Source organism: Sander vitreus, chromosome 8 (assembly GCF_031162955.1).
Source record: "Sander vitreus isolate 19-12246 chromosome 8, sanVit1, whole genome shotgun sequence".
NCBI classification, from domain to species: domain Eukaryota; kingdom Metazoa; phylum Chordata; class Actinopteri; order Perciformes; family Percidae; genus Sander; species Sander vitreus.
In genome coordinates, this window is record NC_135862.1 from 21,133,243 (window position 1) to 21,155,832 (window position 22,590).

Consider the following 22,590-nt stretch of genomic DNA (forward strand, 5'->3'; position numbering starts at 1 on the left):
TGTCAGTATGTGGCCTCTTTGAACTTCTGTTAGTTGGCTTGTGTTGGTTTGAAACCTCACATGAAAGTGCTAATGGTCACACTTTATTTACAGCTTACACATGCCGCTAATTAGCAGTCTCACACTCTCCCTACATTGTGCTCTGTATCTGCAGGTGATTTCTTCGAGGCCTGGGAGGTGCTCCTGAACCACATTCAGTCAGCTGCGCTCAGCAAAAACAATGAGGTCTCCCTGGCTGCCCTCAAGAGCTTTCAGGAGATCCTACAGATTGGTACACCTGTTAAAGACTCGGACAAAGCAGGCGATGAATTTGCTGCCATGGGCGTCCCCCCAGTGCTCATTGACCCCCTCTCAGCGTCTGGTCCTGGCAGACCCCTGGTGCGATCCGATTCACTAGTTGAACGGCTGACGCGATACAACGGCGCTGAGCTGCAGGCCCCTCCCCCAGGGGAGGAGTCAGCCTTAGAAGACTCTGCTCTATGGTGGTCAGCGTGGAACACGTGGTATCGAACGGGAACGGACAGCACAAGACCACCTAGTGGCCCGGCAGAGAAGTTCTCCTTCATCCCCAGCCAGCCCTTCCTCACAGCACTGATCCAGATTTTCCCAGCACTCTACCAGCACATAAAAGCCAACTTCAGTATGGAGGATCTGAAGAAGCTGGGGGTCATCCTCCATGGGGCCGTGTCCGTGCCTATTAGCAGTGATGCCTCACCCTTCATCCTCCCCTCTTTTACTGAGGCGGTGCTCACCAGCCTGCAGGAAGCTGTGCTCACCTCTCTGGATGTTTTGCAGAAGGTGGGCAAAGCAAAATGTATTTAAAAAAATATTGGCACCAAAGAGGCTTGGGTTATACAGTATGTACCATAGAAAATGGCATCAAGATAAGAGCCAAATAGGGTGTCAGGTTGACCTACGGGTCTAAGATAATAATGTCCCCATTTTGAGTCCAGTAGGGGACCTTTGCTGCATGGCATCCTCTCTCTCCTGTCCACCTCTTTACTTTACACCCAGAAATAAAAAAAAAAGATGCAAAAAAATACTCTTAAAAGAAGAGAGTCAAGAAGATAAAGGGAAGGAAGAAAACATGGTTATCCCCTAAAATTGCAGTGTTTTGTGGCAGCAGCCCTAATGCTTTAATCCAGTGTTTGTCATATATATCCCAATACTACAAATGATTTTAAGGGCTGCAGCTAATCTTCATCATTAATTATTCTGATGTTGAGTCTTTAAAATGTCAGAAAATAGTAAGTAGTGCCCATCATAATGTCTTGGAGCCCACTGTGATGTCTTCTAACTGCTTGTTTTGTTTAACTAAACTGAGAAAAGCAGCAAATCCTCCAATTTGAGAAGGTGGAACCAGCAAATGAGGCTTGAGTCAGTCATTTAAGCAATGCAATGTTTTCATTGGACTGTTATACCTAATGCAAATAGGATAAAACACTTCCTTGTACCTTTTTAATTGACACCTTTACTTGATAGCAACCCCAGCCCTCTCTGCTATGAATACCATGTCTTTGAGAAAAGCAGACCCTACTACTCTCCCTTTCAACCAAAAGTATTTCTTCCCATTTTGTGTCAACTCAGTTCAGGAAACAATGTGTCAGTCTGCTAAATTATGTAATGTGCAGTCCTGTGGTGGATGTCAGCAGTGTTTGTTCCTCCCTTCCCTCCCTGCTGCAGGCCATCTGTGTGGGCCCGGAGAACCTGCAGGTCATGTACCCAGCCATCTTTGAACAGCTGCTACTCTTCGTGGAGTTCTCCTGCAAGCCTCCTCAATACGGCAGGATGGAAACCAAACACGTGGCCAATGCCAAATACAACCAGGTAGGGGGAAATGGAACTGGCCGTTTTAACTGCTTGGTTTTTATTTGCAATGTATGTCTTCTAACAGTTTGTTTCATTAAAATGTTGGATGGTGTACTCATCCAATCATTGCCATTCTCAACAAGATCGTCGCTCTTTTTTTCTTTTCTTTTTTTAAAGTTAATGAAACACCGCCCCTCACTCTCTCATTCAGTCTAGTCCTTATGAAGCCCCTATCATGGCCCTTCTTGAGATTGACATGTTCTTCTGGACCCCCATTAGTAGCCCCAAGCCATTTCTTTCTCATATTCCCTCCCTCAGTCATGATTCATCCTGCTGGCAGCCTGCCAGAGAAATGTTTCACTACTTTTCAGTTCAAAACACAGTTCAAATGCATTTCACTTCATTTATTAAACCACAAACAATTCTCATTTATCCTCAAGAACAGAAGAGTCTTTTCACAACATTGTTCTAAATGTCAGTGTCTTTCTTACTCATTGTTGCAAAAACCAAAATCCAGCAGGTGCTATGTCTTCAGGGGAATGCTGAGAGTTGTCTCGATCTAACACTGGCGGGCTGCTACAGTGCTAAGAAATGTTAGCGCTACACATTTCATGTATCAAATCCTGACTGCCAGTCTGACTGTTAGTCGTGCATGTGGGGTCCAGCCCTATGATAATCTAAATCTGTTCAATTGTTTAAGTGAGAGGGTAAACATTTACTTTTCCCACCCAGCCAAACGGATGTTACGGCAGGTCTTTATTGCCTTGTTGACTTTTATTCGGTGTTGTCAGATTGCCTCCAATATCCTAGGAGTGAGTGTTTTTCCCCTTAATCGGTCCTGGTTATTGAATCTCATTTAGCCAACTATCCACTGCAAATTTGATACAACTTAAAACACCAGTTTAATTGCGACCTTTTCTCATTCTGTTTCTTGGGACTACTCACTGGATAATCATTTTAGATCCAGCTCTTTGCACCGGTGAGTTCCGTCATCTCCTTCAGCCCCCTCTATAGTTTTACTAAGCTGTGCTGAATGGTGATGACCTACCCTCTGCGGCAAATATCACACCGCATGGTAGGCTCTCATGTCTCATCTGCGCCTCCTCACTCCATGCTCCCCCTCTCTGCCTGCCACTAACTGGTGGTTATTCCTGTGTGCACAGTCCCTGTGCAGTTCCATTTTCAGTTGATTTTGTGTTTATGGTAACGTTCATATGCACGTGTGGTTCTGTTTATATTTCTTAAAGACACACTTTGTAGCATCAAGTCATTTGTTTGGCTATGACATTTCAGCTGTGGTACTCATAATCGCCTAACAAAACCTAAAGCAGACTAATAGCCACTGCAACTTTAAAATACATTTCTGTGTTACTTGTATACTTTTACAAAGTGTGCCTTTTTAAAAATTGCTTTCAATGTGGCTCTGCCAATATGTACAGATAATGGGTTTTTAGATGTGTTTGACTAATATCCACTTGTGTTTTTTTCTCTTGTTCAATCCTCTTGCCCCTGCAGGCGGAATGGGTTGCCTTAAACTATGTACCCTTTGCTGAGCGCTCCTTGGAGGTGGTGGTGGACCTGTACCATAAAACAGCGTGCCACAAAGCTGTCATCAATGAGAAGGTTCTGCAGAACATCATCAAGGTATTTCCACCAGGATTTGGGTAGTCATAGTCAAAAGACTCGTAGTACAGGTTTTGGAACTGATAAAAAAGTTTGTTTTCCAACAGTATTATTGTGAGCAAATATAATATTTGAATAATATTATCAATTATCAAAACGTATTACCAAAGCACCTCTAAAGTCTGGTCCGCATGTGCCTTCTCTCTAGTGGGGAGTAATGTGTCAGTGTTAGGCTAGAGGCATCATTGAGGCTTACTGTTTTTTTTTAAAAAAAATTTTATTTTACACTAGCCCAATAAGCACAGCAATATACACTTTTTACTGGCCGCCCATTGAGCGCCAGTTATTGTTGGACACTGCGCAGTCATAAAATGTGGTGTGATTTTTTTTAATTTTAAGAGTATGTTAACACAGAATCACACAGGGCAGAAAATTGCTGCTGCACTGCTATCTGTGGGATCAAACCTTGAGGCAAGTTAAACTCCTGGCATACCATATCAGTGATGTCACCACAGGTGTTATCCATCCGCTCACTACGGAAAAGCACCAACTTTGGCAACACAGTGTTGATTTTCTCTTAAAGCTGCTGTAAACAATATTTTTATATTAACAATGGATCAAATGACTGCCTGTAAAAGGTGTTGCCTCGTAGTGACGGACCTACAGGTTCTTTGCGAGTATTGCAGGTTCTAACAAACAGACACACAACAGATATGACGTAGCCCATATAGTTTAGCAGAATTGTAGAAATGAAGCAAGTGAATGATCCTTATCAGTGTTGTTGTCTGTAATCATGCCATGTGTTCTAGCAGCAGAGAGGCTAGCCATGAATGGGTGAGGAATTCACTGACTGAATATTGTGAATAACTTTCCAAGAGGATGGGTGTATAAAAAGTCCAAGAGATGTTTCGGAAGTGGTATATTTTTAAATCACTAGTTAATTCAGTTTGCTGTCTGAGGAGTCTGTCAGTGTCAACCAGCCTTGGAGCAACTTACACTTCACTTGCCTTTTGATAGGATTGATCTCAAGGCTGACTCTATCTTACGTGAAGTGCAGTTGGTGCCCAATGTCAGCAGCATTTTTTGAATGCGGTCAAACACCAAAAGATTTTGTTAGTGCAAGTCATGGAAAGCCTTAACTTCTCATCCATGATCTGACACCTGTGTTTAACTGCTCTTTCCCATAGTCTGTTCATATGAAACCTCAAACTGAAGAGAGTTAATTTGCCAAGGAACTATTGTGAAGGTTCCCTATGGACAAATCCAAATCTGGCCCCACCCTTTTTCTCCAAAACAAGAAGGCGATACTTGCAAAATCTCAACCTTGGGGAACCCAGCTGTTCTCTGAAAAGAGGACCATGTCAAAAAGATGGTCTCTCACTTTTCCTGGTTTTGTAGGATGAATCGGACCACTGTCTTGGAGCACAATCTTGACGTACTGCTTTAATGTTGACTCGATACATAGCAGTCTCTCCACATTTCAGCATAAAAGAGAAGGTGAAAGGTTTTCAGGGAACTGCAGTTAGTGTTATAGATTTTACCTTCAAGTCTTTCTCTGTAGCCTGGTTGACACCAGACCCTTCTCAGTTGTAACTGAGAGTGGGTCTGGGCAAGCTTAATTCACAGCTCATTTCCAAAGGGGCGTCACCAACGGACGCCGCTCAAATGCCTCTGGGCGCAATTGGATAGTCCTTCAACCAATCAGACCAACGATCCGGGTGACGTAGCAGCGACAGCGGCATCAACGGGTTGCCGCGCTTCGGTGGCCGTCATGTTGAATGTAAACAAAAAGCTGCTCCCCGTCGCTGCGCTATCGTCATCGCGTAAAGCCCGACTCAACGGTTGTGATTGGTGCCTCGATTTGGAAAATTGGAAATGGGCTTGAATGGGCTCTTGGCCAGACGGACTTGCAGAGCAAATCTCAAATTGGCCGGAAGCTTGTCAGGGTTTTCCCAGCCTACTTTCTCTGTGTTTCAGTCTAATGATGTATTGTTACTGCTGTCCCCTCCGTTGTTTTTCCCTTCCCCCCCTTAAGACTTTAAGAATGCCCTTGGGTTTGAAGTATGCCTGTCCATCAGAGAGCACCTGGAAGCTCGCCGTTTCATCTCTGCTCAAGGTGCTGTCTATTGGATTGCCTGTGGCACGCCAGCATGCCTCATCTGGAAAGTTTGACACTATGTGGCCAGAACTAGCCAACGCCTTTGAAGACTTTCTTTTCACCAAAAGGTACAGATTTAGACAATCATAAAGTTGAGTTTGAATGATTTGGTAGTACCAAGTTAATTGTTTTTTTTATTTTATTTTTTTTTATAGCACACCTCCAGATAACCTGTCCATCCAGGAATTCCAGAAGAACGAAGCCGTTGATGTAGAGGTAAATACTTTTTCCTATCATCCAGTTTGTCAACATAATATTGTGTGGTAGCCCACATCAGCATTATGTCCTCTTCATTTCAGGTTGTCCAACTGATCAGCACAGAGATTTTACCGTTTGCCAATTTCATCCCTAAAGACTTTGTTGGCCAGATCATGACAATGCTCAATAGAGGTTCCATTCACTCACAGTCTCCCTCATTCACAGGTAAGATGTAACTTAGGCAGCTTAAATAGCTTGACTTCAGCTGTACTGTTTACTTGTATTTCTGATGGCACAGCGGGGTGGCTGGAAGTTGTGGAATCATACTGTAACCAGTAAGTCCTTGATTCGCTGCAAAAGCCCTCCCTGTGGCTCATCACTAACAATGGCTACTGTCAAACTCTTTGTGTGTTGAGCAAGACTGTAAAGCCCTGTCTGCCCACTCATTGTAAATCACTCTGAGCATCACCACCACCATGTCTAATATGTAAAGGGTTTTCTCTTGACAGAGGCAGAGATCGATGTGCGGATGAGGGAGGAGTTTTCTAAGGTGTGTTTTGAGACGCTGCTGCAGTTTTCCTTCAGCAACAAGGTGTCCACCCCGCAGGAGGGCTACATCTCTCGTATGGCGCTCTCTGTGCTCCTCAAGAGATCCCAGGATGTTCTTCGACGCTACGTAGAGGATGAGAGGCTGAGTGGACGCTGCCCCCTGCCCAGGTACACCCCACACCTCTAAATAAAAGACATGGTGCACCTGCTTTGTCAAAAAACACCAGTTTTTTATGTTTTTGGACGGATGTCCCCATCAGAAATTCAGCTCCAAACATTGGTGTTTGTCAGTACCATCATTTTACCACTGAGACATGCAAAACCAAGACCCCCCCAGCTCCAGCCATGCATCCATCATTTTTTTCTTTTCTCTTTTGTAAACAACACAAAACCGCGTATTAATCCTGTTCTACACGCTGGCACCACATTCTAGTGTTGGGTGTAACACTTCATTCTGAAATGCGTTTTTTTTTTTTCTCCCTAAGAAACGATGGAAGTTAAATGATGCCCGAGGGGAAATTGCGCCATTAGCGCAGAAAATGGCAAAGGGATGGTGGGGGGAGTTCAGTAACTGTTTAATACAATGATATGAATGTACAAAATTAGAAAATCATGGATTGCATTATTAGAGCATTTCAAATAACAGCAGAACATGGAGCAAAATATATACATATTTATAAAAAATAAGAAATGGTTTCACAGTCAAATTGGTAACCTTACAAATCTGTGGGTTTGGGAATACTACTGCAAAAAAAGTAGTAGTAGAGTAAAGCCTTTTGTAGCTCCAGAGGGAGCTGCATGAAATTCTACTTGCACAACAGCATAACACACCCTAATGTCTAACCAAACTGTTAATGATCATGTTGCATTGTGCATAATGTGCCAAAAGGTGCCCCTTTTTGACAAGAAATAAAGATTGTGTGGAATTAAGAAGACAGTATCTCTGATTTAAACTGTCTATTTTGAATCCAACAATGTTAAAGAAGTACAATGCTAAATATATGATGTCTTCTTTTAGTAAGATGATCTGTGATTGGGGGGAAAAAACTTCTGAAGTAACAACAACTACACATTGTATCTACAACCTTTATTATATATAATTAACAATCAGGACAAAATGGTCTTTGTGTTACCGCCTTTGACTTTCCCTGCTTCCAACGTTGGCTACATGATTGCTGGATATACCAAACTAACTTTTCTTCACTTTCCTGGAGCACGAGCGAATAGCTGAAAGGAACATCGCGACTGTTATAAGGTTGGCGAACAAAAAGGCGCTACGCTTTTCAGTGTCTATTATTTCGCTAAGAGGAAACTCAATAAAAAGTCATTTGCCAACACTAAATATCAAACAAAAGCCAGACACTATATAGTAATAAGTTGCTGTGAGCTGTAGCCTACATTCACCACACTAACCAGAGGCAGAACAGAACGTAATCTCGGAGATTATTCCTTCACAGCGCTGTGCAGTGTGAGAAAATCTCAGAGCTGAACCGGGCAGACACAGCACTTTTCATCAGACTCACCCCGGGTCGGGTTAATTAAGTCTACTGCTAACTTATAACACTAATAACATTACCGTCACCAAAATACCCCCGCCAGTCAAATCCCCTACTTCATCGTTAACCGTCCAGCCACTAAACCTGTATGGAAATGAACACCTCTGCTGGTTTACGATCATACGACACGAGACAACACGTCTCTCTGAATCTGCAACGTTCTCTGTCGGGTAAATCAGTAAGTCAGTAGTAGGCTATAGAGTGGAGTTGCATATGAAGTGGTTTGGGGTCCTTCTGTCAGTAATTTTGGGGTAAAATTCGGTTTTGAAGAATTCTACAAGCAGCAATACCACAGGCCAAGTTCCAAACGGGCACATTTTCAACGGGCACTGCACTAGTTATAAGAATTTGCTTCCTATCTCCTGTATAGTGGAGAGAAAAAGAATCTTGGTTGCTACATGGTCATGTAAAGTAAACCTCTGCAAGACCTTCAGTCACCTTTTTCCACAAACTTTTTGTTGTTTCTGTCTGTGTTGGCTTGTTTGTTGTTTAATTGTCACGTACTCAACAAACAACTTTGCATTCAACAGCTCTCATCAGAAAAAGATCTAAATTAGACTCTCCTTGTTTTTTCACACATCCGCAAAATGTAACCTCTACAGGTTTTATGTACTGCATGTCTTTGTAACTAATGAAGGTCTTTTCCGTTTCAGGCAACAAGTGACAGAGATTATCTTTGTCTTGAAAGCTATCAGCACTTTGATGGATTCGCTTAAAAAGACACAGCCAGAAAATGGTGAGTATCAAACTTTGTCAAGGAATAAATAGATCTTGGAGAGATGAAGAGGTGCCACTATGAAAACGCTATGAAAAATACAATAATGTCACCATATCTATCATCTATTCGTTTCAAATAAATGTGTCAGAATACATTTGGGACCATTTTTCAAATGAGTTTTATCTCCAATCTGGGTAGAACTGTTTACGTTTCCAGCAAGGTCAATTACAAGGAATTATTATTTTTTCAATAGATTGAAGCGAGACATTCTAAAATTACGTTTTTGAAATGCCCTTCGAGATGTTTGCGTTACATCGTCCTTTATTCAGAGCAAAACTAATTTCCATACTCCTGTGGGAATTTTAGGAAGGAAATGATTTCTCTGATTGGCTTCTATCACAATTCATATTCTCTTCCTCTCCTTCCCATCCCCACTCCCTTTTCCTCTTGTTCTGCAATTATTTTGTTTACTGTCTGCAGTGGATGGCAACACATGGGCTCAAGTGATTGCCCTGTACCCCACACTGGTAGAGTGCATTACATGCTCCTCGTCTGAGGTGAGCTCAGCCTTGAAGGAGGCCCTGGGGCCCTTTAAAGACTTTATGCAGCCACCCCTCTCCAGAGTCCAGAACGGAGAGTCCTGACCAGGCTCACTTAAATTGGGTTTTTGTAATGAAGAAATCTTGAATGTGTCTTCTCGACCGATGTGCTTCACAAGTGCACAGACATAAACTCTACGGGAGCCCCATCTACGGTGACATGAAGCGGCGAACGGCGATTCGAGGCCTGCTCGGACCGAATCGATGACCCTGACCTTCATACGCATCATCGTATGCTTCTCATGTGAGCTGATTACGCCTCTCCCCCCTCCATTCTCATACAGACTGACTGCATTCTTGTGTTAACTACAGAGATAAAAAAAAAATAATAATTGCAGTGTTGCCTCTGAGTTTAGTTTGTTTTATTCTCCCGATGAGGCAGAGTCGATGTACAGTGTGTGGTGATAGTGTTGATGATGTAATTAACAAAAAAATGCAAAAACCGGGGCTTTAATGACCTTTAAAAAATGAACACTTAGACTTTTGCAACATTTTCAACAGTGAGGATTTTATGCAAGAAAACAAATCTTACTGTAACATTCCATGTCATCTTTAGCCAGCCATCTGAGAAGGGATGTACTTGTCTGTATAAAATAAATGGGACAATTCTACGATCAGCTCTGTGCTCTGAGTGTGCTCAGTTACAATGCATGTTAAGCTACTCTTGTACTATTTATAAAAGGTGACGTCCGTGATGAAAAAGTACTTACTTTGTAGTCGGTTCGGTTTGTCCGTTTGTTTGTGTGTTGGTTGGTTTGTCTGTCAGCAGGATTACGGAAAACCTACTGGCCCGATTTTCATGAAACTTGGGGGAAGGGTGTAGCATGATCCAGGTAAAAACCCATTACATTTTCGAGTGGATCCGAATCATGGGGCAGATACACAAATAATTTTTCACTTTCGTTAACATTGCGAGAAGCGGAATTTGTGTTGAATTCCTGTGGTGTCGGAATAATCAGATTAGTTCCTGAGATGGGGCGTGCCTTGCCCAATGCCATGCCGAGTGCCCTTCTAGTTTCAAAAGGATATCTGTAGTGTTTTTAATCTAAAGACCGTCATTAGAATTATATCAATATCATATGGGCTGAACCTCGATAAAATGTCACCAGCACCATAGGCATAAACCTATTATAGTCTATCAAGGTGATCCCGGTTCAAATTTGTTGTGATTCACTAACAAACAATTTTTAATTGATTATATTTCTTTCATCTTCATGTTTTTCTTCTGATTTGTTTATGCAGTGTGTATCGAGGGTCTTCAGGCGTTTTACTCAAAGGACCCTATAAGTAGATTCAACCACAGGTCCTTGAGAAGTCCCATGACTTCCCATGACCCAATACTAACTCAGGTTTTAAAATGTAAATCCTCACAAACCCAGAACAAAACGGCAGCCATAAAAACAGAAAATAAAACCAATGCAATTTACAACTGCTATTTCCTGCAGGTGGTGCAAGTGTTAAAATTGCAGCTGCTACTTTGTTTGCCTGTAGGTGGCAGCATGTGTATAACTGGTCTGATATTAACTGAACAGCTTCCCCTTCTGAAGAATATGCAGCCTGCTAAATGTGAATTTGTGACTGAGAAACAAGCCAGTTCACACAGGGAAATGAATTTAACACGGCGCACAAGACACCTGGAATTGTACATTAGTTCTAATGAATTTTACTTGATTTGAATATTTCACTATAAGATTATCATATTGTCATGTGGCCCACACTTTTGATTTATGTCTCAAAAACATAAGACCGAAATACGGTCATCCTTATTGTTAATGATTTGTGATTATTTAATTTGCACACTGATAGAAATCCCAAAATACCACCACATAATATTAATACTGTGTATTGTTATTAAGGAGTGGTATTACAGAAGTAACATATATTTGTTTCCAGGTGGTAATATGTTATCCAAGTTTGAGCTTGAGGGACATTTTAAAGAGAATATTTTGAACATTGATTGTCAGGTGTTGTAGTTGGTGTCAGCACTGTACAGTAGGTGGGGTTCTAGCAAGCTGACAACTGGGAAAGCTCATAGAAAACGCCTCTTTTACACTTAAAATCGTTGTGCTCAGTGTCTACATGGGTAGCCTTCCATGCGTGCTGTAGGGACCCCTCGGCTCTCTCTAATGTCCCCTTGAAGTCCACGTGCCCGAGTTTCGGATTATCCAGTAGGTCATATGAGGGGAATGGGCCGTTTTGTGGTTTGCTCTGAAGAAAAGGAGGAGGAGTAGGAGAGCGGAGGGAGCAGGTCTGCTTGGGCGGGGTTTCCCTCTTATTTCAAGTCTGCACAGAAGAGGAGCAAAGCGGGAGCGGACGGGTCGTCTTCGGCTGCATGGGAATGTCGCTTTTGTCGAGACGGTACATTTCTTTACCTTGTACGATATTTTTTTTAGTCTTTTCTTTAATATCCTCGTGTTCGTCTCTATCCCGCATTTGCACCATGTACTGGCTGAGGTAGTAGTTTGTGCTGTTGGTTGGGTTGTGACACTGCCCGCTATGGAGATGACTGCGCAAGCTACTGCCTTGCTAGTGCTGGTGCCTCCACTTCAGCCGAGGAAAAAGCCCTGCACAACGCTGTTAGACGGTTTTAACAGGTAATGCACACCGCTAGTGTCGCAGCTACCCGCCCTGTTATATTTAAAGCTGTAATTTACTGCTTTTAAACGGAACATGGCTTGTTACATTGTTGCATTTTGAGCTGAAGCCATTTGAGAAATGTATAATTTTTCGTACAATAAAATAGTAAATGCTTGTGGAGGAAAAAAACACTTTGTATGCAGTTTTAATTTTGCACAGAAACCTAATGTGATATTTATACCGTATGGAGGAGAACGCTTGTATGTATTAGCTGGAAATGTATTTGTATGCACATTTAAAAATGCGCGAGGAACTCGATATCTTATATGGATTTGCATAGTTTTCCACCACCTCAGGCGGAGTGGGCCGTGTAGAAAGCATGTAGGTCAACAGCACTGTTGCTATGAGGAGAGGAGTGACGTGGCTCCTGCTGCCCACAGAGGTATCCTACAATACAACTGCTCTGATGCACACAAGCTGGCTTTATGGCTCTCCTCGACGTTCTTTGTTGATAATGATGCATACCATCAGATGTGTGCTCCTCCTGCACTTAAACACCTATTCTATGCAGAGCAGAGCCCAGACACAAATCTTTACAGCGCTGTTGGCCCTGTTCTATTAATAATCTGATTATTATGCTAAATCTGCATGGTGTGTACCTATTTGAGCTATTCTGTGTGCACAGACAGACACGCACCACATGACCTAACCCCCACAGGCGTTTCAGCAGTGGTGTCCTCAGGTCTGGGAGTGCAGTGCTGATGTGGGTCATGTGTTGTGCGTTAACCTTTTGAAATCCTCCCTCTGCTGCCCAACAGCATCTGGTTGCTCTGTATCACATTAGTATGGGCAGTCAGGGGTCTCGTGATGGGGGTGGGGACCGGAATGGGTAATGAGCTTTGATTGGCTGCAGGGCCCAGGCAGCCTGGGTCGATGAAACCGTGCAGCGGCTGCAGTCTTGAGTTCAGAGCAGGGGCGATTCTAGGATCAGACCTTAAGAGGGGCTCAGCCCCTAATGAGAGGGTGACACGGCTACAGTGCCTTGCAGTAGTGTTAAACCCCCCCCCCCCCTGCTAAATCAGTACTTTCACTGGATAACAATGAATACATGTATTTATTATTATAACAGGATAAATGCAAAATGTTGAATATATGAACAAACTACGAAAGTCCCTTTATGGACCACCAGAATTAAAAATAAATAAATAATGAGGTGTAAACAATTAAATAAATAAAAAAAATAAAACTTTCCTTGACTGGGTTACAGGTGCATAGCATTGGAGCCAGCGACACAGGATATTAAACCGTTTTTTTTTTTTTTTTGAACCTGTAATTGTTTGCCCTCTGTCACTAACGGACAAGTTCACAAAAAAAAAAACAGAATATATATTTGTTTTTTGTTATTGTAATTTTTAGGGGGGCTGAGATGAAATTTAGGGGGCCTTGAGCCCCCCCTAAAAAGGGTCTAAAATCGCCACTGCCTCAGAGTGACCCCGACAGCCCAGATGAGAGCACGGCGCTCCCCAACTGACTGAAGATTGGATCCTGCATTTGACCTTCCAAGAAGACGCCCATGAAATATTTATTAGTTCACACTTGATAGTGTGTTAGGCAGAGTTATGTTCATCTTGGGCCACAGCTCTGCCCACTAGCATCTGTGCTGATTTGAAACAATAAATTCCAGCTAATCAATGTAGAGATACATGTAGGTTGAAAAGCAGTATTGCTCTTTTGCAGAAGATGCTGACTAGTAAACAAACCACACGAGACTTGTGGTTATTGTCCAGCCGGTTGAGGCATACAGGGACCTGTTTCACAAAACCAAGATAGGGGATTAAGCTGGGATTTCCCCGTTATCCTGGATGAATTTAGCCTTGACTCGGTGTCACGAAAGCGGAGGCACATAAATCACCATGGAGATTTATTCTGTGCAGCTAGCCTGCTCCCGACCAGGCTAACAGCCAGGATTTATAAATCCTGGAGCCTTTTCTGATCACCCAGCAGTGGTTTTACCCTATTGTTATCAGCCTGGATTAAAATACAACAGGTGCATATTGCTGTTCATTTAAGTACTGTTATTAGCCTATTTAAAGTTGTGACCATTATTTTTTTTAATAATTATTCATGTGACAGTCATTGTTACTGTTATATTGCTGTATGAAGACTGCTGTTCATATTGTTAGAAGTTTGATGAATATATTATGACAGTTGTTGAGATAAGTAGAAAAGGCTGACAACATTTCAAATGTGTTTTAAATTAAGTGTTACTAAGGGCAATACATACAATGCTGTACATTTCTATAGTTGACCAATGCACCTAATTCTTTAACAATAAGGATCATGTTTGTTCAGCTTCCATGTACATTGTATTTGGCATTCTTAGCACACAATTTGTGTTGTCCAGTAAACTGGGACTATAATTTGGGAGAACTGTACAATTTAAAGAACATATTCTAATTGTACAATCCTCCCAAATTATAGTCTTAGTTTACTGGACCAGTAACTATCTAGTGATGTAGGCTACTGTACATTCAGGTAACAACAGGGAGAGGACACCTCAATGGTTTTTGACCTTATATTTTGCTGGGGGGGGGGAATAACTGATGAATATACTCTGTTCCATTCATGTCTATGTCCATATATACAAGAGAGCAAGGCATATAATATGTAGAGAAGGAAACTCGTCCTCTATAAAAAATAAAAGAAACGCGAGAAAAAGTGTGGCTCATATTAGGCTAGCGGATAGACTGAATGATAGTCTAAAAATATACATTTATGAACTACTGCTCTTAACTGAAACCATTCAATGAGTCACATGTCATTTGCAAAAACGAGCAGTTGTACACTTTGCATTAAAAGCGAGCAGCGGAAGTTAATATGACTTGGGACATTTATATTTTAGCCCATGAGAGAGAGGGAGGAACAGAGTGAAAGAGATATTTACCATCATATTCTAGCGTTGTAGAAAATTGATCTTCATGGTAAATTTCCTGAGTAACATTATCTTCTGCTTACTTTTAAGGCAAAGAGTACAACTGTTAATTTGTGCAAATGACTAGTAGCCTAATCCTTGAATGGAATGATTATGACGGTTTCAATTCAGAGCAGTGGTCAGTTAATGTCTATATTTAGGCTACTTACGCGGTCGGTCCGTGATCGTCTGCTACGCTTTCTCTCGCTGTTTCTTTTATTTTTATACAAATAAAGTGTTTCACGTCATCATACTTCCACAAGAAGCTGCTGCTCAATCTGTATAAAGTATGCACAATGCGTATTCTCCATTTTGGCATCAGTAAATCTGTGATCGACCTCGCGGTCTTTTGAGGAAAGCCGTGGACGCGCATCTATCTGAATTACTTCAGCCTGGCTCGACCTAGTCACTCCTCCTCAGCCTGGCTTGGCCTTCGTGAAACGCACCAAGCCAGGATGCACAGATTAGACTAGGTCAAGCCTCGCTTTATCAGTTATCCTGGATTTATATATTCTGCTTTTGTGAAACAGGCCCCTGGTCTCCATTTCATATATTCAAAAAAAGAGTCTGTTTCATGTAAGAAATGCACGTAGTCCAGCCTCCAGGGTAAAACCAAATATCATTTATCATCCTGACTTTAAAGCGAGCCAGCCTATGGACCAGTGAGCAGCTCAGAGGCAGCCAATGTCCTCATCCATCTTGTGTCAAAGCTCTCATTTGAGCCTGGCCGCAGATAAATCATACTTCAGGCAGCCGAAGCCCTAAAGCTGTTAATTTGAGCCCCCTGTAGAAAAAGCCCGTTCAGATGGCTATCACCGCTGCACCCTCGTCCTGACAGGACAGTCGGCCGTCATGTGTGTGGTCGGTGTTCACCAAATACCTTCACACATGCTGCCTCTGTAATGCAACATGTTTGGAATTAGTGCTTCAACAATTTGTATATTAATGAATTGATCTTTGGAAAATTGAAGTGCAACAATTTTAGTATCAAGCTAAATGCCAAACTGGTTTCAGCTTCTCAAATGTGATTGCTGGTTAGAGGCTGCAACAAATGATTCATTCTTGATTAATCTGCCAATTAATCTATTAATAGTTTGGTCAATAAAACATTAGAAAACAGTGAAAAATGCCAAATATTCAGGAGATTCAGTCATTAAATGTGTTGTTTTGTTGACCAACAGTTAAAAGAAACCCAAATATTTAAGTAACTGTAATGTAAAGACCATGACTAGCATAAAATTCTCACATTTAAGCACTGGTAACCATCACATGTTCTGCATTTATTTCCTAAAACATAAATGGATTAATTGATTATAAAACGGATGCCGATTAGTTTTCTTTCAATCAATTGTATTATCTTTGGGTTCTGGACTGTTGGTTAGTCAAAACAAACAAGGTGAAGACGGCACCTTGGGCCCTGAGAAATTGTGATGGTCATTTTTCACATTTTTCAATTTCTGACATTTAGTATAGGCTACCAAATGATTAATCAGTTTGTGAAAGAAAAGCTGAAACGATAAGTCGATCAACAGGAAATACTTAGCAAATATTTTCACAATCGATTCGTTGATGGTTCCAGCCTCTCACATGTGAGGATTGGCTTTTGTTGTTTAACTATACAATAAACTGAATCATGTTTTAAACTGTTAGTCCGACAAAAAACTATATATATTGAGAAAATGGTCGGCAGAAATTGATAATTAAAAAAAGCCTATGTCAAAATAAATATAAACACTAGTATTTTTTCAATGTATCCTCCTCTGAAAGGAGGCTTGAAGGCTTTGGCCCCAGTAGTGCCTCAGTTTGTACAAGAGATGAGTAACTCGCTGCAAGCCCACTCAGCATCTCCTTCAGATCTATCCACGGGTGGGGTGGGAGTGCTGTAACCTTGGAAAAACAAGCCGCCCACAGGAATGACCATGTCATCATTGCCGTCATCCAATCTGGACCACACACACACACACACACACACACACACACACACACACACACACACACACACACACACACACACACACACACACACACACACACACACACACACACGTGGAGAGTAGGAGTGGAGTGCCAGATCAGTGCTGGCCTGACTGGAGGAGGATGCGGCACTGGCCTGTGGGGACCAGATGGCCTTCCAGCTCCTGCAGAGCACCCAGAAGTGTAAGACTCCCACAACAGCACTTTATGATCGTCTAGTGTGCGTTTGTGTGCAAAAGCATTCATAAAGGTATGTATGTGTGTGATGCACTTATACCCTCATCTTAACGTGTGGGAAAGATAACAGAATCAAGCGAGTTGTTTGCAATTATTATATGGTCCGTAAACCTGTCCTGGATCTCTGCTCTGACATTAAAAAGTCCAAATTGTACTAAGAAAAATATAAAACCATGGATAAGGTAATACAATAAAAAAAAATAAAGTTAAAGAAACACAAAAAACGTAATATGAATGGGAAAGGCCGCAGAACCTTGTTACTTTTCTTAAATTCAGTCAAAGTTACCCGCACGTATTAGGACAATTCCGGCGCAAAATGAACCTAGGGGTTATAACACATGTACCGAGTCGACCGTTCTCTGGGATATGTTTTCATGCTAATCGAATGCGACCAGTTTTATCGCAAACCGCTAATTAGCTCATAAAGCTAGTCGTCAGGGCATGTGAAAGTAAAAAGAAATCGCTATTTCTATACCACTAACAAGGCTCAAAATAGCACCACACTTCCACGGTAGCATAATGAGGGTCCCTACATGTAAACCAAAGCATTGAGAACTTTGTAAGTGTACAGACAGTTTATTAAAAAGATAGTTTAGAAAGAGCACCGTTCGGTATACAGGTGGGCACCATCTTGGAAAACAGTCACGACCAGTCAAACGACGAACGCCGTGCAACCAGTAACATAGCTCAAGCACGGTGTTCTTTTTACTTTACCCTTGCCCCGACGACTTAGCCTGGTCCTTCCAGACTCTCGTACATTTAATTTGTACAAAGAGTCTGGCCTCTCTCAATTGACAAGTGCTAACTTCCTTGAAGGCGGGTCCTCTGTTGAAGTTTAAAACTATTGGATTGGCCCAGAGCCACTCTGGATCTGCCATAACCAATCGCTAACGTTTGGTCGTGACGTATGTCATGCGCATGTGCAACAAGAGGGGAGACCGACAACAACTATCGGCTTATATTTAGCATTAGCATCGCTAGCGTTAGCCTTAGCCAACTCCTTCACCACTAACGGAGCGAGCTGGAAAATCAAACTTTTCCCGAACCCCGTGGGGAGGAGGGCCACAACATCATGGACACCAACAAAACTCAGCAAAGATTGTTCTTGCTCGGGCTTTAACTTCTGGATATTCGGCAGCATTGCTGCCACAACAGACCGAATGGCTACGCTCTCATCTTTCTAGTGCACGTCCTCAACGTCATCGTTCTCAGCCACTCCCTCTGTTCGCTGATTGGACCTACAAATATTTGACCGGAGAAAACCCAAGAATATACCGCAAACCCAGACGGAGTACTGAAGGGAAATGAAAATTGAGCGGAAGTAAGTAGGAGGGCAGAGCCAGGCTACCGACGACTAGCGGTATAAGCTAATTAGCGGTTTGCGATAAAACTGGTCACATTCGATTAGCATGAAAACGTATACCAGAGAACGGTCGACTCGGTACACGTGTTATTAACCCCTTGGTTCATTTTGCGCTGGATTTGTCCTTTACGTTGTATTTTGCAGCAGTGCTTCTTAATTGGTCTCAGGTGCAAACAGTTTCGCTGATTAAGCTCACTGATACTGAAGTCACATGTGTGGACTGCTTGAAACTTAATCTCCACAGCTCAAAAAAAGTAAGATCCTATTGATGCTACAGTTGTCATGATCCCAGTTTTATACCTTAAAGTATGATTTTCAAGATGAGTTACAAAATGCTTTGTAAGGAATGAAAGAAACAAAAGGATCTTCCATATAGGCCTTTTTCACAGAAGACGTTGACATGTCAAAGGAAAAGTGCAGGTGGAAATATTAAATGATGATGGCTGAATTCCATTTTGCTGCTTCATTGTCAGTGTCCTGGGATTGTGCATGCTGGCCCACTGTCACCCTACCATGACTTACTGGGACGCTTGAACATAACAGAGCCGTCATTCATGTCCTTAGCAACACCTGTGCTTTTCTTACTAGGTCAAAATGTCTGCTGGCAGTCTGAAACCCGTCCCACTCCAACTATTACTAGGGTTTCACATTTTAAGTGTCACATTATGGTCTTTATTTAGTTTGAGAGGCATTTCCACACAACAAGAAGAATACAATATTAGAAAGAAATGCAAAATTGGTGCTAGTAGCCAACATTTTATTTATAAACTAAAATGTTGACTACTCACAGTGGCACCCCAAAATAAGCCCAATATACTGGCTTTTAAAGGGGGAAAACAATACAGTATGCTCTTTCACACAAAACCTGTGAGTACTAGGAGGAATATAGGTTTCCTTTTACTACTCGCAGACTATGGAATGCATCATTGTTCATATGATACCTTCGTCATGTCATGAACTATGAGAGCTTCATCCTGTGATTTGATTTACATCGTTAGTCTCAGGTATTTCAGCTATTTGGTATCGCAGCAGTTAAGTATCACTAAAGTATTGCCCAAGTTTCATTAAAAAAATGATGTTCATTGTTTTTTACTTGCTTTTTACTTATTCAAATAAGGCATTAAAATGAAAGGCCAGTTGAAATGGAGACGCACATCTCATGCACTTTTTTGTTAAGTTATTAAGTTGTCTTTTATTGTGTGTGTGTGTGTGTGTGTGTGTGTGTTTCAGTGTCAAATTACGCCCCTCGCAGCAGCAGCCTCCACCATGAAATCTTCTGTCAGGCTATTCTGTGAACTGATACCCTTCATCGTATTGCTTTGAGACTCACTTGACAGTTTGTCAGAGTGGTGATGGTCGTATTCTATACAGTTACTGAAGTATAAGGGAGTTTGCACATATTCATGCCTAGAGTTCCTTCAGACTTACATTTTAAGTTCAACAAAAAGTGTATCCATGAAAGTTTTAAAATACTATAAAGTCACTTTGCTTACACAGCTGTTGTTGGGCAAGGACATTGGATGTTAGGTCATCTTTCTTTTCCCATTTGTCTCTTCACTCCCACAGACTAAGTGCTTCCTGGAGCCAGGATAAATCAACGTCTTCTATCGGTTTCTTCTGTCTACTATACAGTGAGTACATTGACTTTTTAATCAATAACACAGCAGAGTTGTGTGTTATTTTTTTAATAGAGCAGAAACGTGAGCATTTAAACCATTTTTACACTGTTCATCGTTTCCGAAACAGTACAAAGTACGTCTTTTTACAGTAAGACGTACATCACTTACAGTAAAAGAAAGGAGAGAAGTATCCACTGAAAACATTATTTACATTTTTACATTTAAATAAAGTTACTCTGTTCCATGTTTCACCAGCTTCAGCCACTAGTACAACAGTTATGATTAAATATTTGCACACAATTAGTAGAAACTGAAAACTAAACAAACTAAAATGTGGAAACCCACTGATTAGGGTACAATATTGATTGTAGACACATAAGGTAAGTGTTGTCTATTTAATTGTCTGCAGTGATTTTAGTCTGTTTTCTGAGACATTAAAAATCAGAGCAATTCTTTGTCAGTGGCAGCTGCTATTCATAAGGATGGATTTATCTTAATGGGGACAATACTGAGGAAAGGTAAACATGAGTTCATGACAAAGAGTTTTTTGAGCATATGTATAAAAATATATATATATATTTGGTACAACCCTATAGCGATCACAGTTTCCTGTGAGGCTTCTTTTTTTTCCCCCATCAGTGCTTTTCTGAAATTTTTTTCTCCAAATCTTCCAGGTACAGGAGCAAATCACGAACAATGTAACCGATGATGCACCTGATGTAGCATGCAAACAGCCACTCAATAAGGATAATGACAACTTGTGTTATGCGTAATACAATAAAAAGGAGAAAGAAATTATGAGGTAGACGGCTGATGGTGAATGAGTGCAACAGAAAGACATCTTTGTTTTTTTCTTCTTAAATCTGGACTATTTAATACTATGATGAGAGCAGGGTCATGCGTAGCTGACACCAACATCTTGAAGGGAACTTCTCCTATTAGTGTATTCTACATTGATGCGTTTCTTCATTTCCAAAGAAAAGCATTTTCTTTAATAGTGAGTACAGTATTGCAATGCAAGGTGTGGAAATATAAAAAAATTGCAACTTCAGCATCAGGAGAACAAGCTGAAATACTGTCTAGAGAAGGCTTGCAAATGTTTCTTTGGACAGCAGACTACCAATTGCAGACGACTGAACGTGGCTAATTTAAAAGCTCTACATGGAACAGAGGAGGCATGATTCATACTATATGCAGGACATCAGTCTTCAGTTTAGTTATTTTTTAATTTTTTTATACACTGTACAGGTGTTCAACCAAACACACTTATCAAATGTTTTACGCCGTGGGAGTATTTACATTTTCACATTTATAAATATTGTGCATTAAGTTAGTAACTGCAATCCTGAGATGCACATTACCATCTCATCCATGAGAGGCTATGCTCTCAACCTTAGGAACTGCCCCACAACAAGGTTCATGATGGCTTCCTTGTGATAAAAAAAAAATTAAAAATAAATAAAATAAAAAAAAATCAGTAGTTCTCTTCAACAGCTCTTTTCACGTTTCTTTTCTATAAAAAAGGACCAGACAAAAAGATATCATCCTGTTTGCGGATGACCGAGGGGGAAACAGCCTGGACAAAAATCCCATTTCTGACCAGAGACATCTTGGATCCCTCAGCAGAGGAGGACATCCACTCTAAAGCACTTTTAAAAAGAGTACAAGGGATGAGGGGAATTGCAGAAAGCAGGATTACGCTTCGGTAGTGATTGTTGTTTCGTAGCTTGGCTAGTTCTGCTTGTTACCGTACATGAGGGGAATGATGTAGACAGAGATGTCATCTCCAGAGCCTAATCTGTCGTTGGATATCCTCCAGCCTCGATCCTTCAGCACCCCTCGTGCTCTCATTACGAGGTCTTGAGCTGCCATTGTGTACCTGACATAACAAAAGTGATACATGATTAAGGTGTAGTCATAGCACGGTGATATACAATCAGACAAATGGTCAAATCTGATAATTACGCATATTATTTTTACTAAGTACATCTGCCTGCAGGAAAGAAATCTGAAAATATTGTGGTGAATTTTGGAAACTAAGCTCACAGGAGAAGAAGAGTCAGAGCGCCTCATTAACAATCTTACAAGCTTTTCCTTGACATCAGAGAAATGACTTATCTAAATGTTTGGAAATTTGCATAATTACAACAAGATAACAAAGGTTCATCCTCTACAAATAAGACGGGGGTGAGAGGAAGTTCAGCCCTAACTGGCGGCTGCAGCTGTGTGATGAGTGAACGTGCCTGTGCTGGTCGTCAGGGTCACAGTTTGCCAGGAAACAGGTGACTGCTTCAGCTACTTCCTGGTTAGAGAGGACGTCCCACAGACCGTCGGTTCCCAGCACCAGAACGTCATCAGCTCCATGCTCGCACTGTGCCAAAGGGTAAACCTTGACCTGGAGGTGATACGGGGGGGAAATGAGCAAGGGATGAGAAGTGCATGGTTTCTAGGAATCATTTAACCCGGTTACTGAATTTCCTATGAAAATGTCACATAAATGGCTACGTGTATATGGCAGAATGGGAAGAACAGGAAAATACCCCTTATTTCGACTGTTTATGTATTACTCCAAAGTGGTTAGCCCATAGACTGTATAATATTAATGGACAAAGCATCCGGTTCGGCAAAGTGCTGCAAAT

General features: G+C 41.5%; 2 protein-coding genes across 2 annotated transcripts in view; one reads left to right on the forward strand and one right to left on the reverse strand.

Annotated features, from left to right (window-relative positions):
• Positions 1 to 9,891, forward strand: part of mon2 (MON2 homolog, regulator of endosome-to-Golgi trafficking) — a 40,548-nt gene extending 30,657 nt beyond the window's left edge. The window contains exons 26-34 of the mRNA XM_078257443.1: positions 155 to 798; positions 1,684 to 1,827; positions 3,325 to 3,453; positions 5,468 to 5,658; positions 5,746 to 5,806; positions 5,890 to 6,013; positions 6,298 to 6,505; positions 8,547 to 8,629; positions 9,092 to 9,891. Of these exons, the coding sequence (XP_078113569.1) occupies positions 155 to 798; positions 1,684 to 1,827; positions 3,325 to 3,453; positions 5,468 to 5,658; positions 5,746 to 5,806; positions 5,890 to 6,013; positions 6,298 to 6,505; positions 8,547 to 8,629; positions 9,092 to 9,255 (1,748 nt within the window). The 3' untranslated portion in view covers positions 9,256 to 9,891. The remainder of the gene's footprint in view (positions 1 to 154; positions 799 to 1,683; positions 1,828 to 3,324; positions 3,454 to 5,467; positions 5,659 to 5,745; positions 5,807 to 5,889; positions 6,014 to 6,297; positions 6,506 to 8,546; positions 8,630 to 9,091) is intronic.
• Positions 9,892 to 20,001: 10,110 nt separating this feature from the next.
• Positions 20,002 to 22,590, reverse strand: part of ppm1h (protein phosphatase, Mg2+/Mn2+ dependent, 1H) — a 39,453-nt gene continuing 36,864 nt past the window's right edge. The window contains exons 9-10 of the mRNA XM_078257444.1: positions 22,195 to 22,346; positions 20,002 to 21,830 (exon numbers count right to left, since the gene is read on the reverse strand). Coding sequence (XP_078113570.1) covers positions 21,683 to 21,830; positions 22,195 to 22,346 — 300 coding nt within the window. The 3' untranslated portion in view covers positions 20,002 to 21,682. The remainder of the gene's footprint in view (positions 21,831 to 22,194; positions 22,347 to 22,590) is intronic.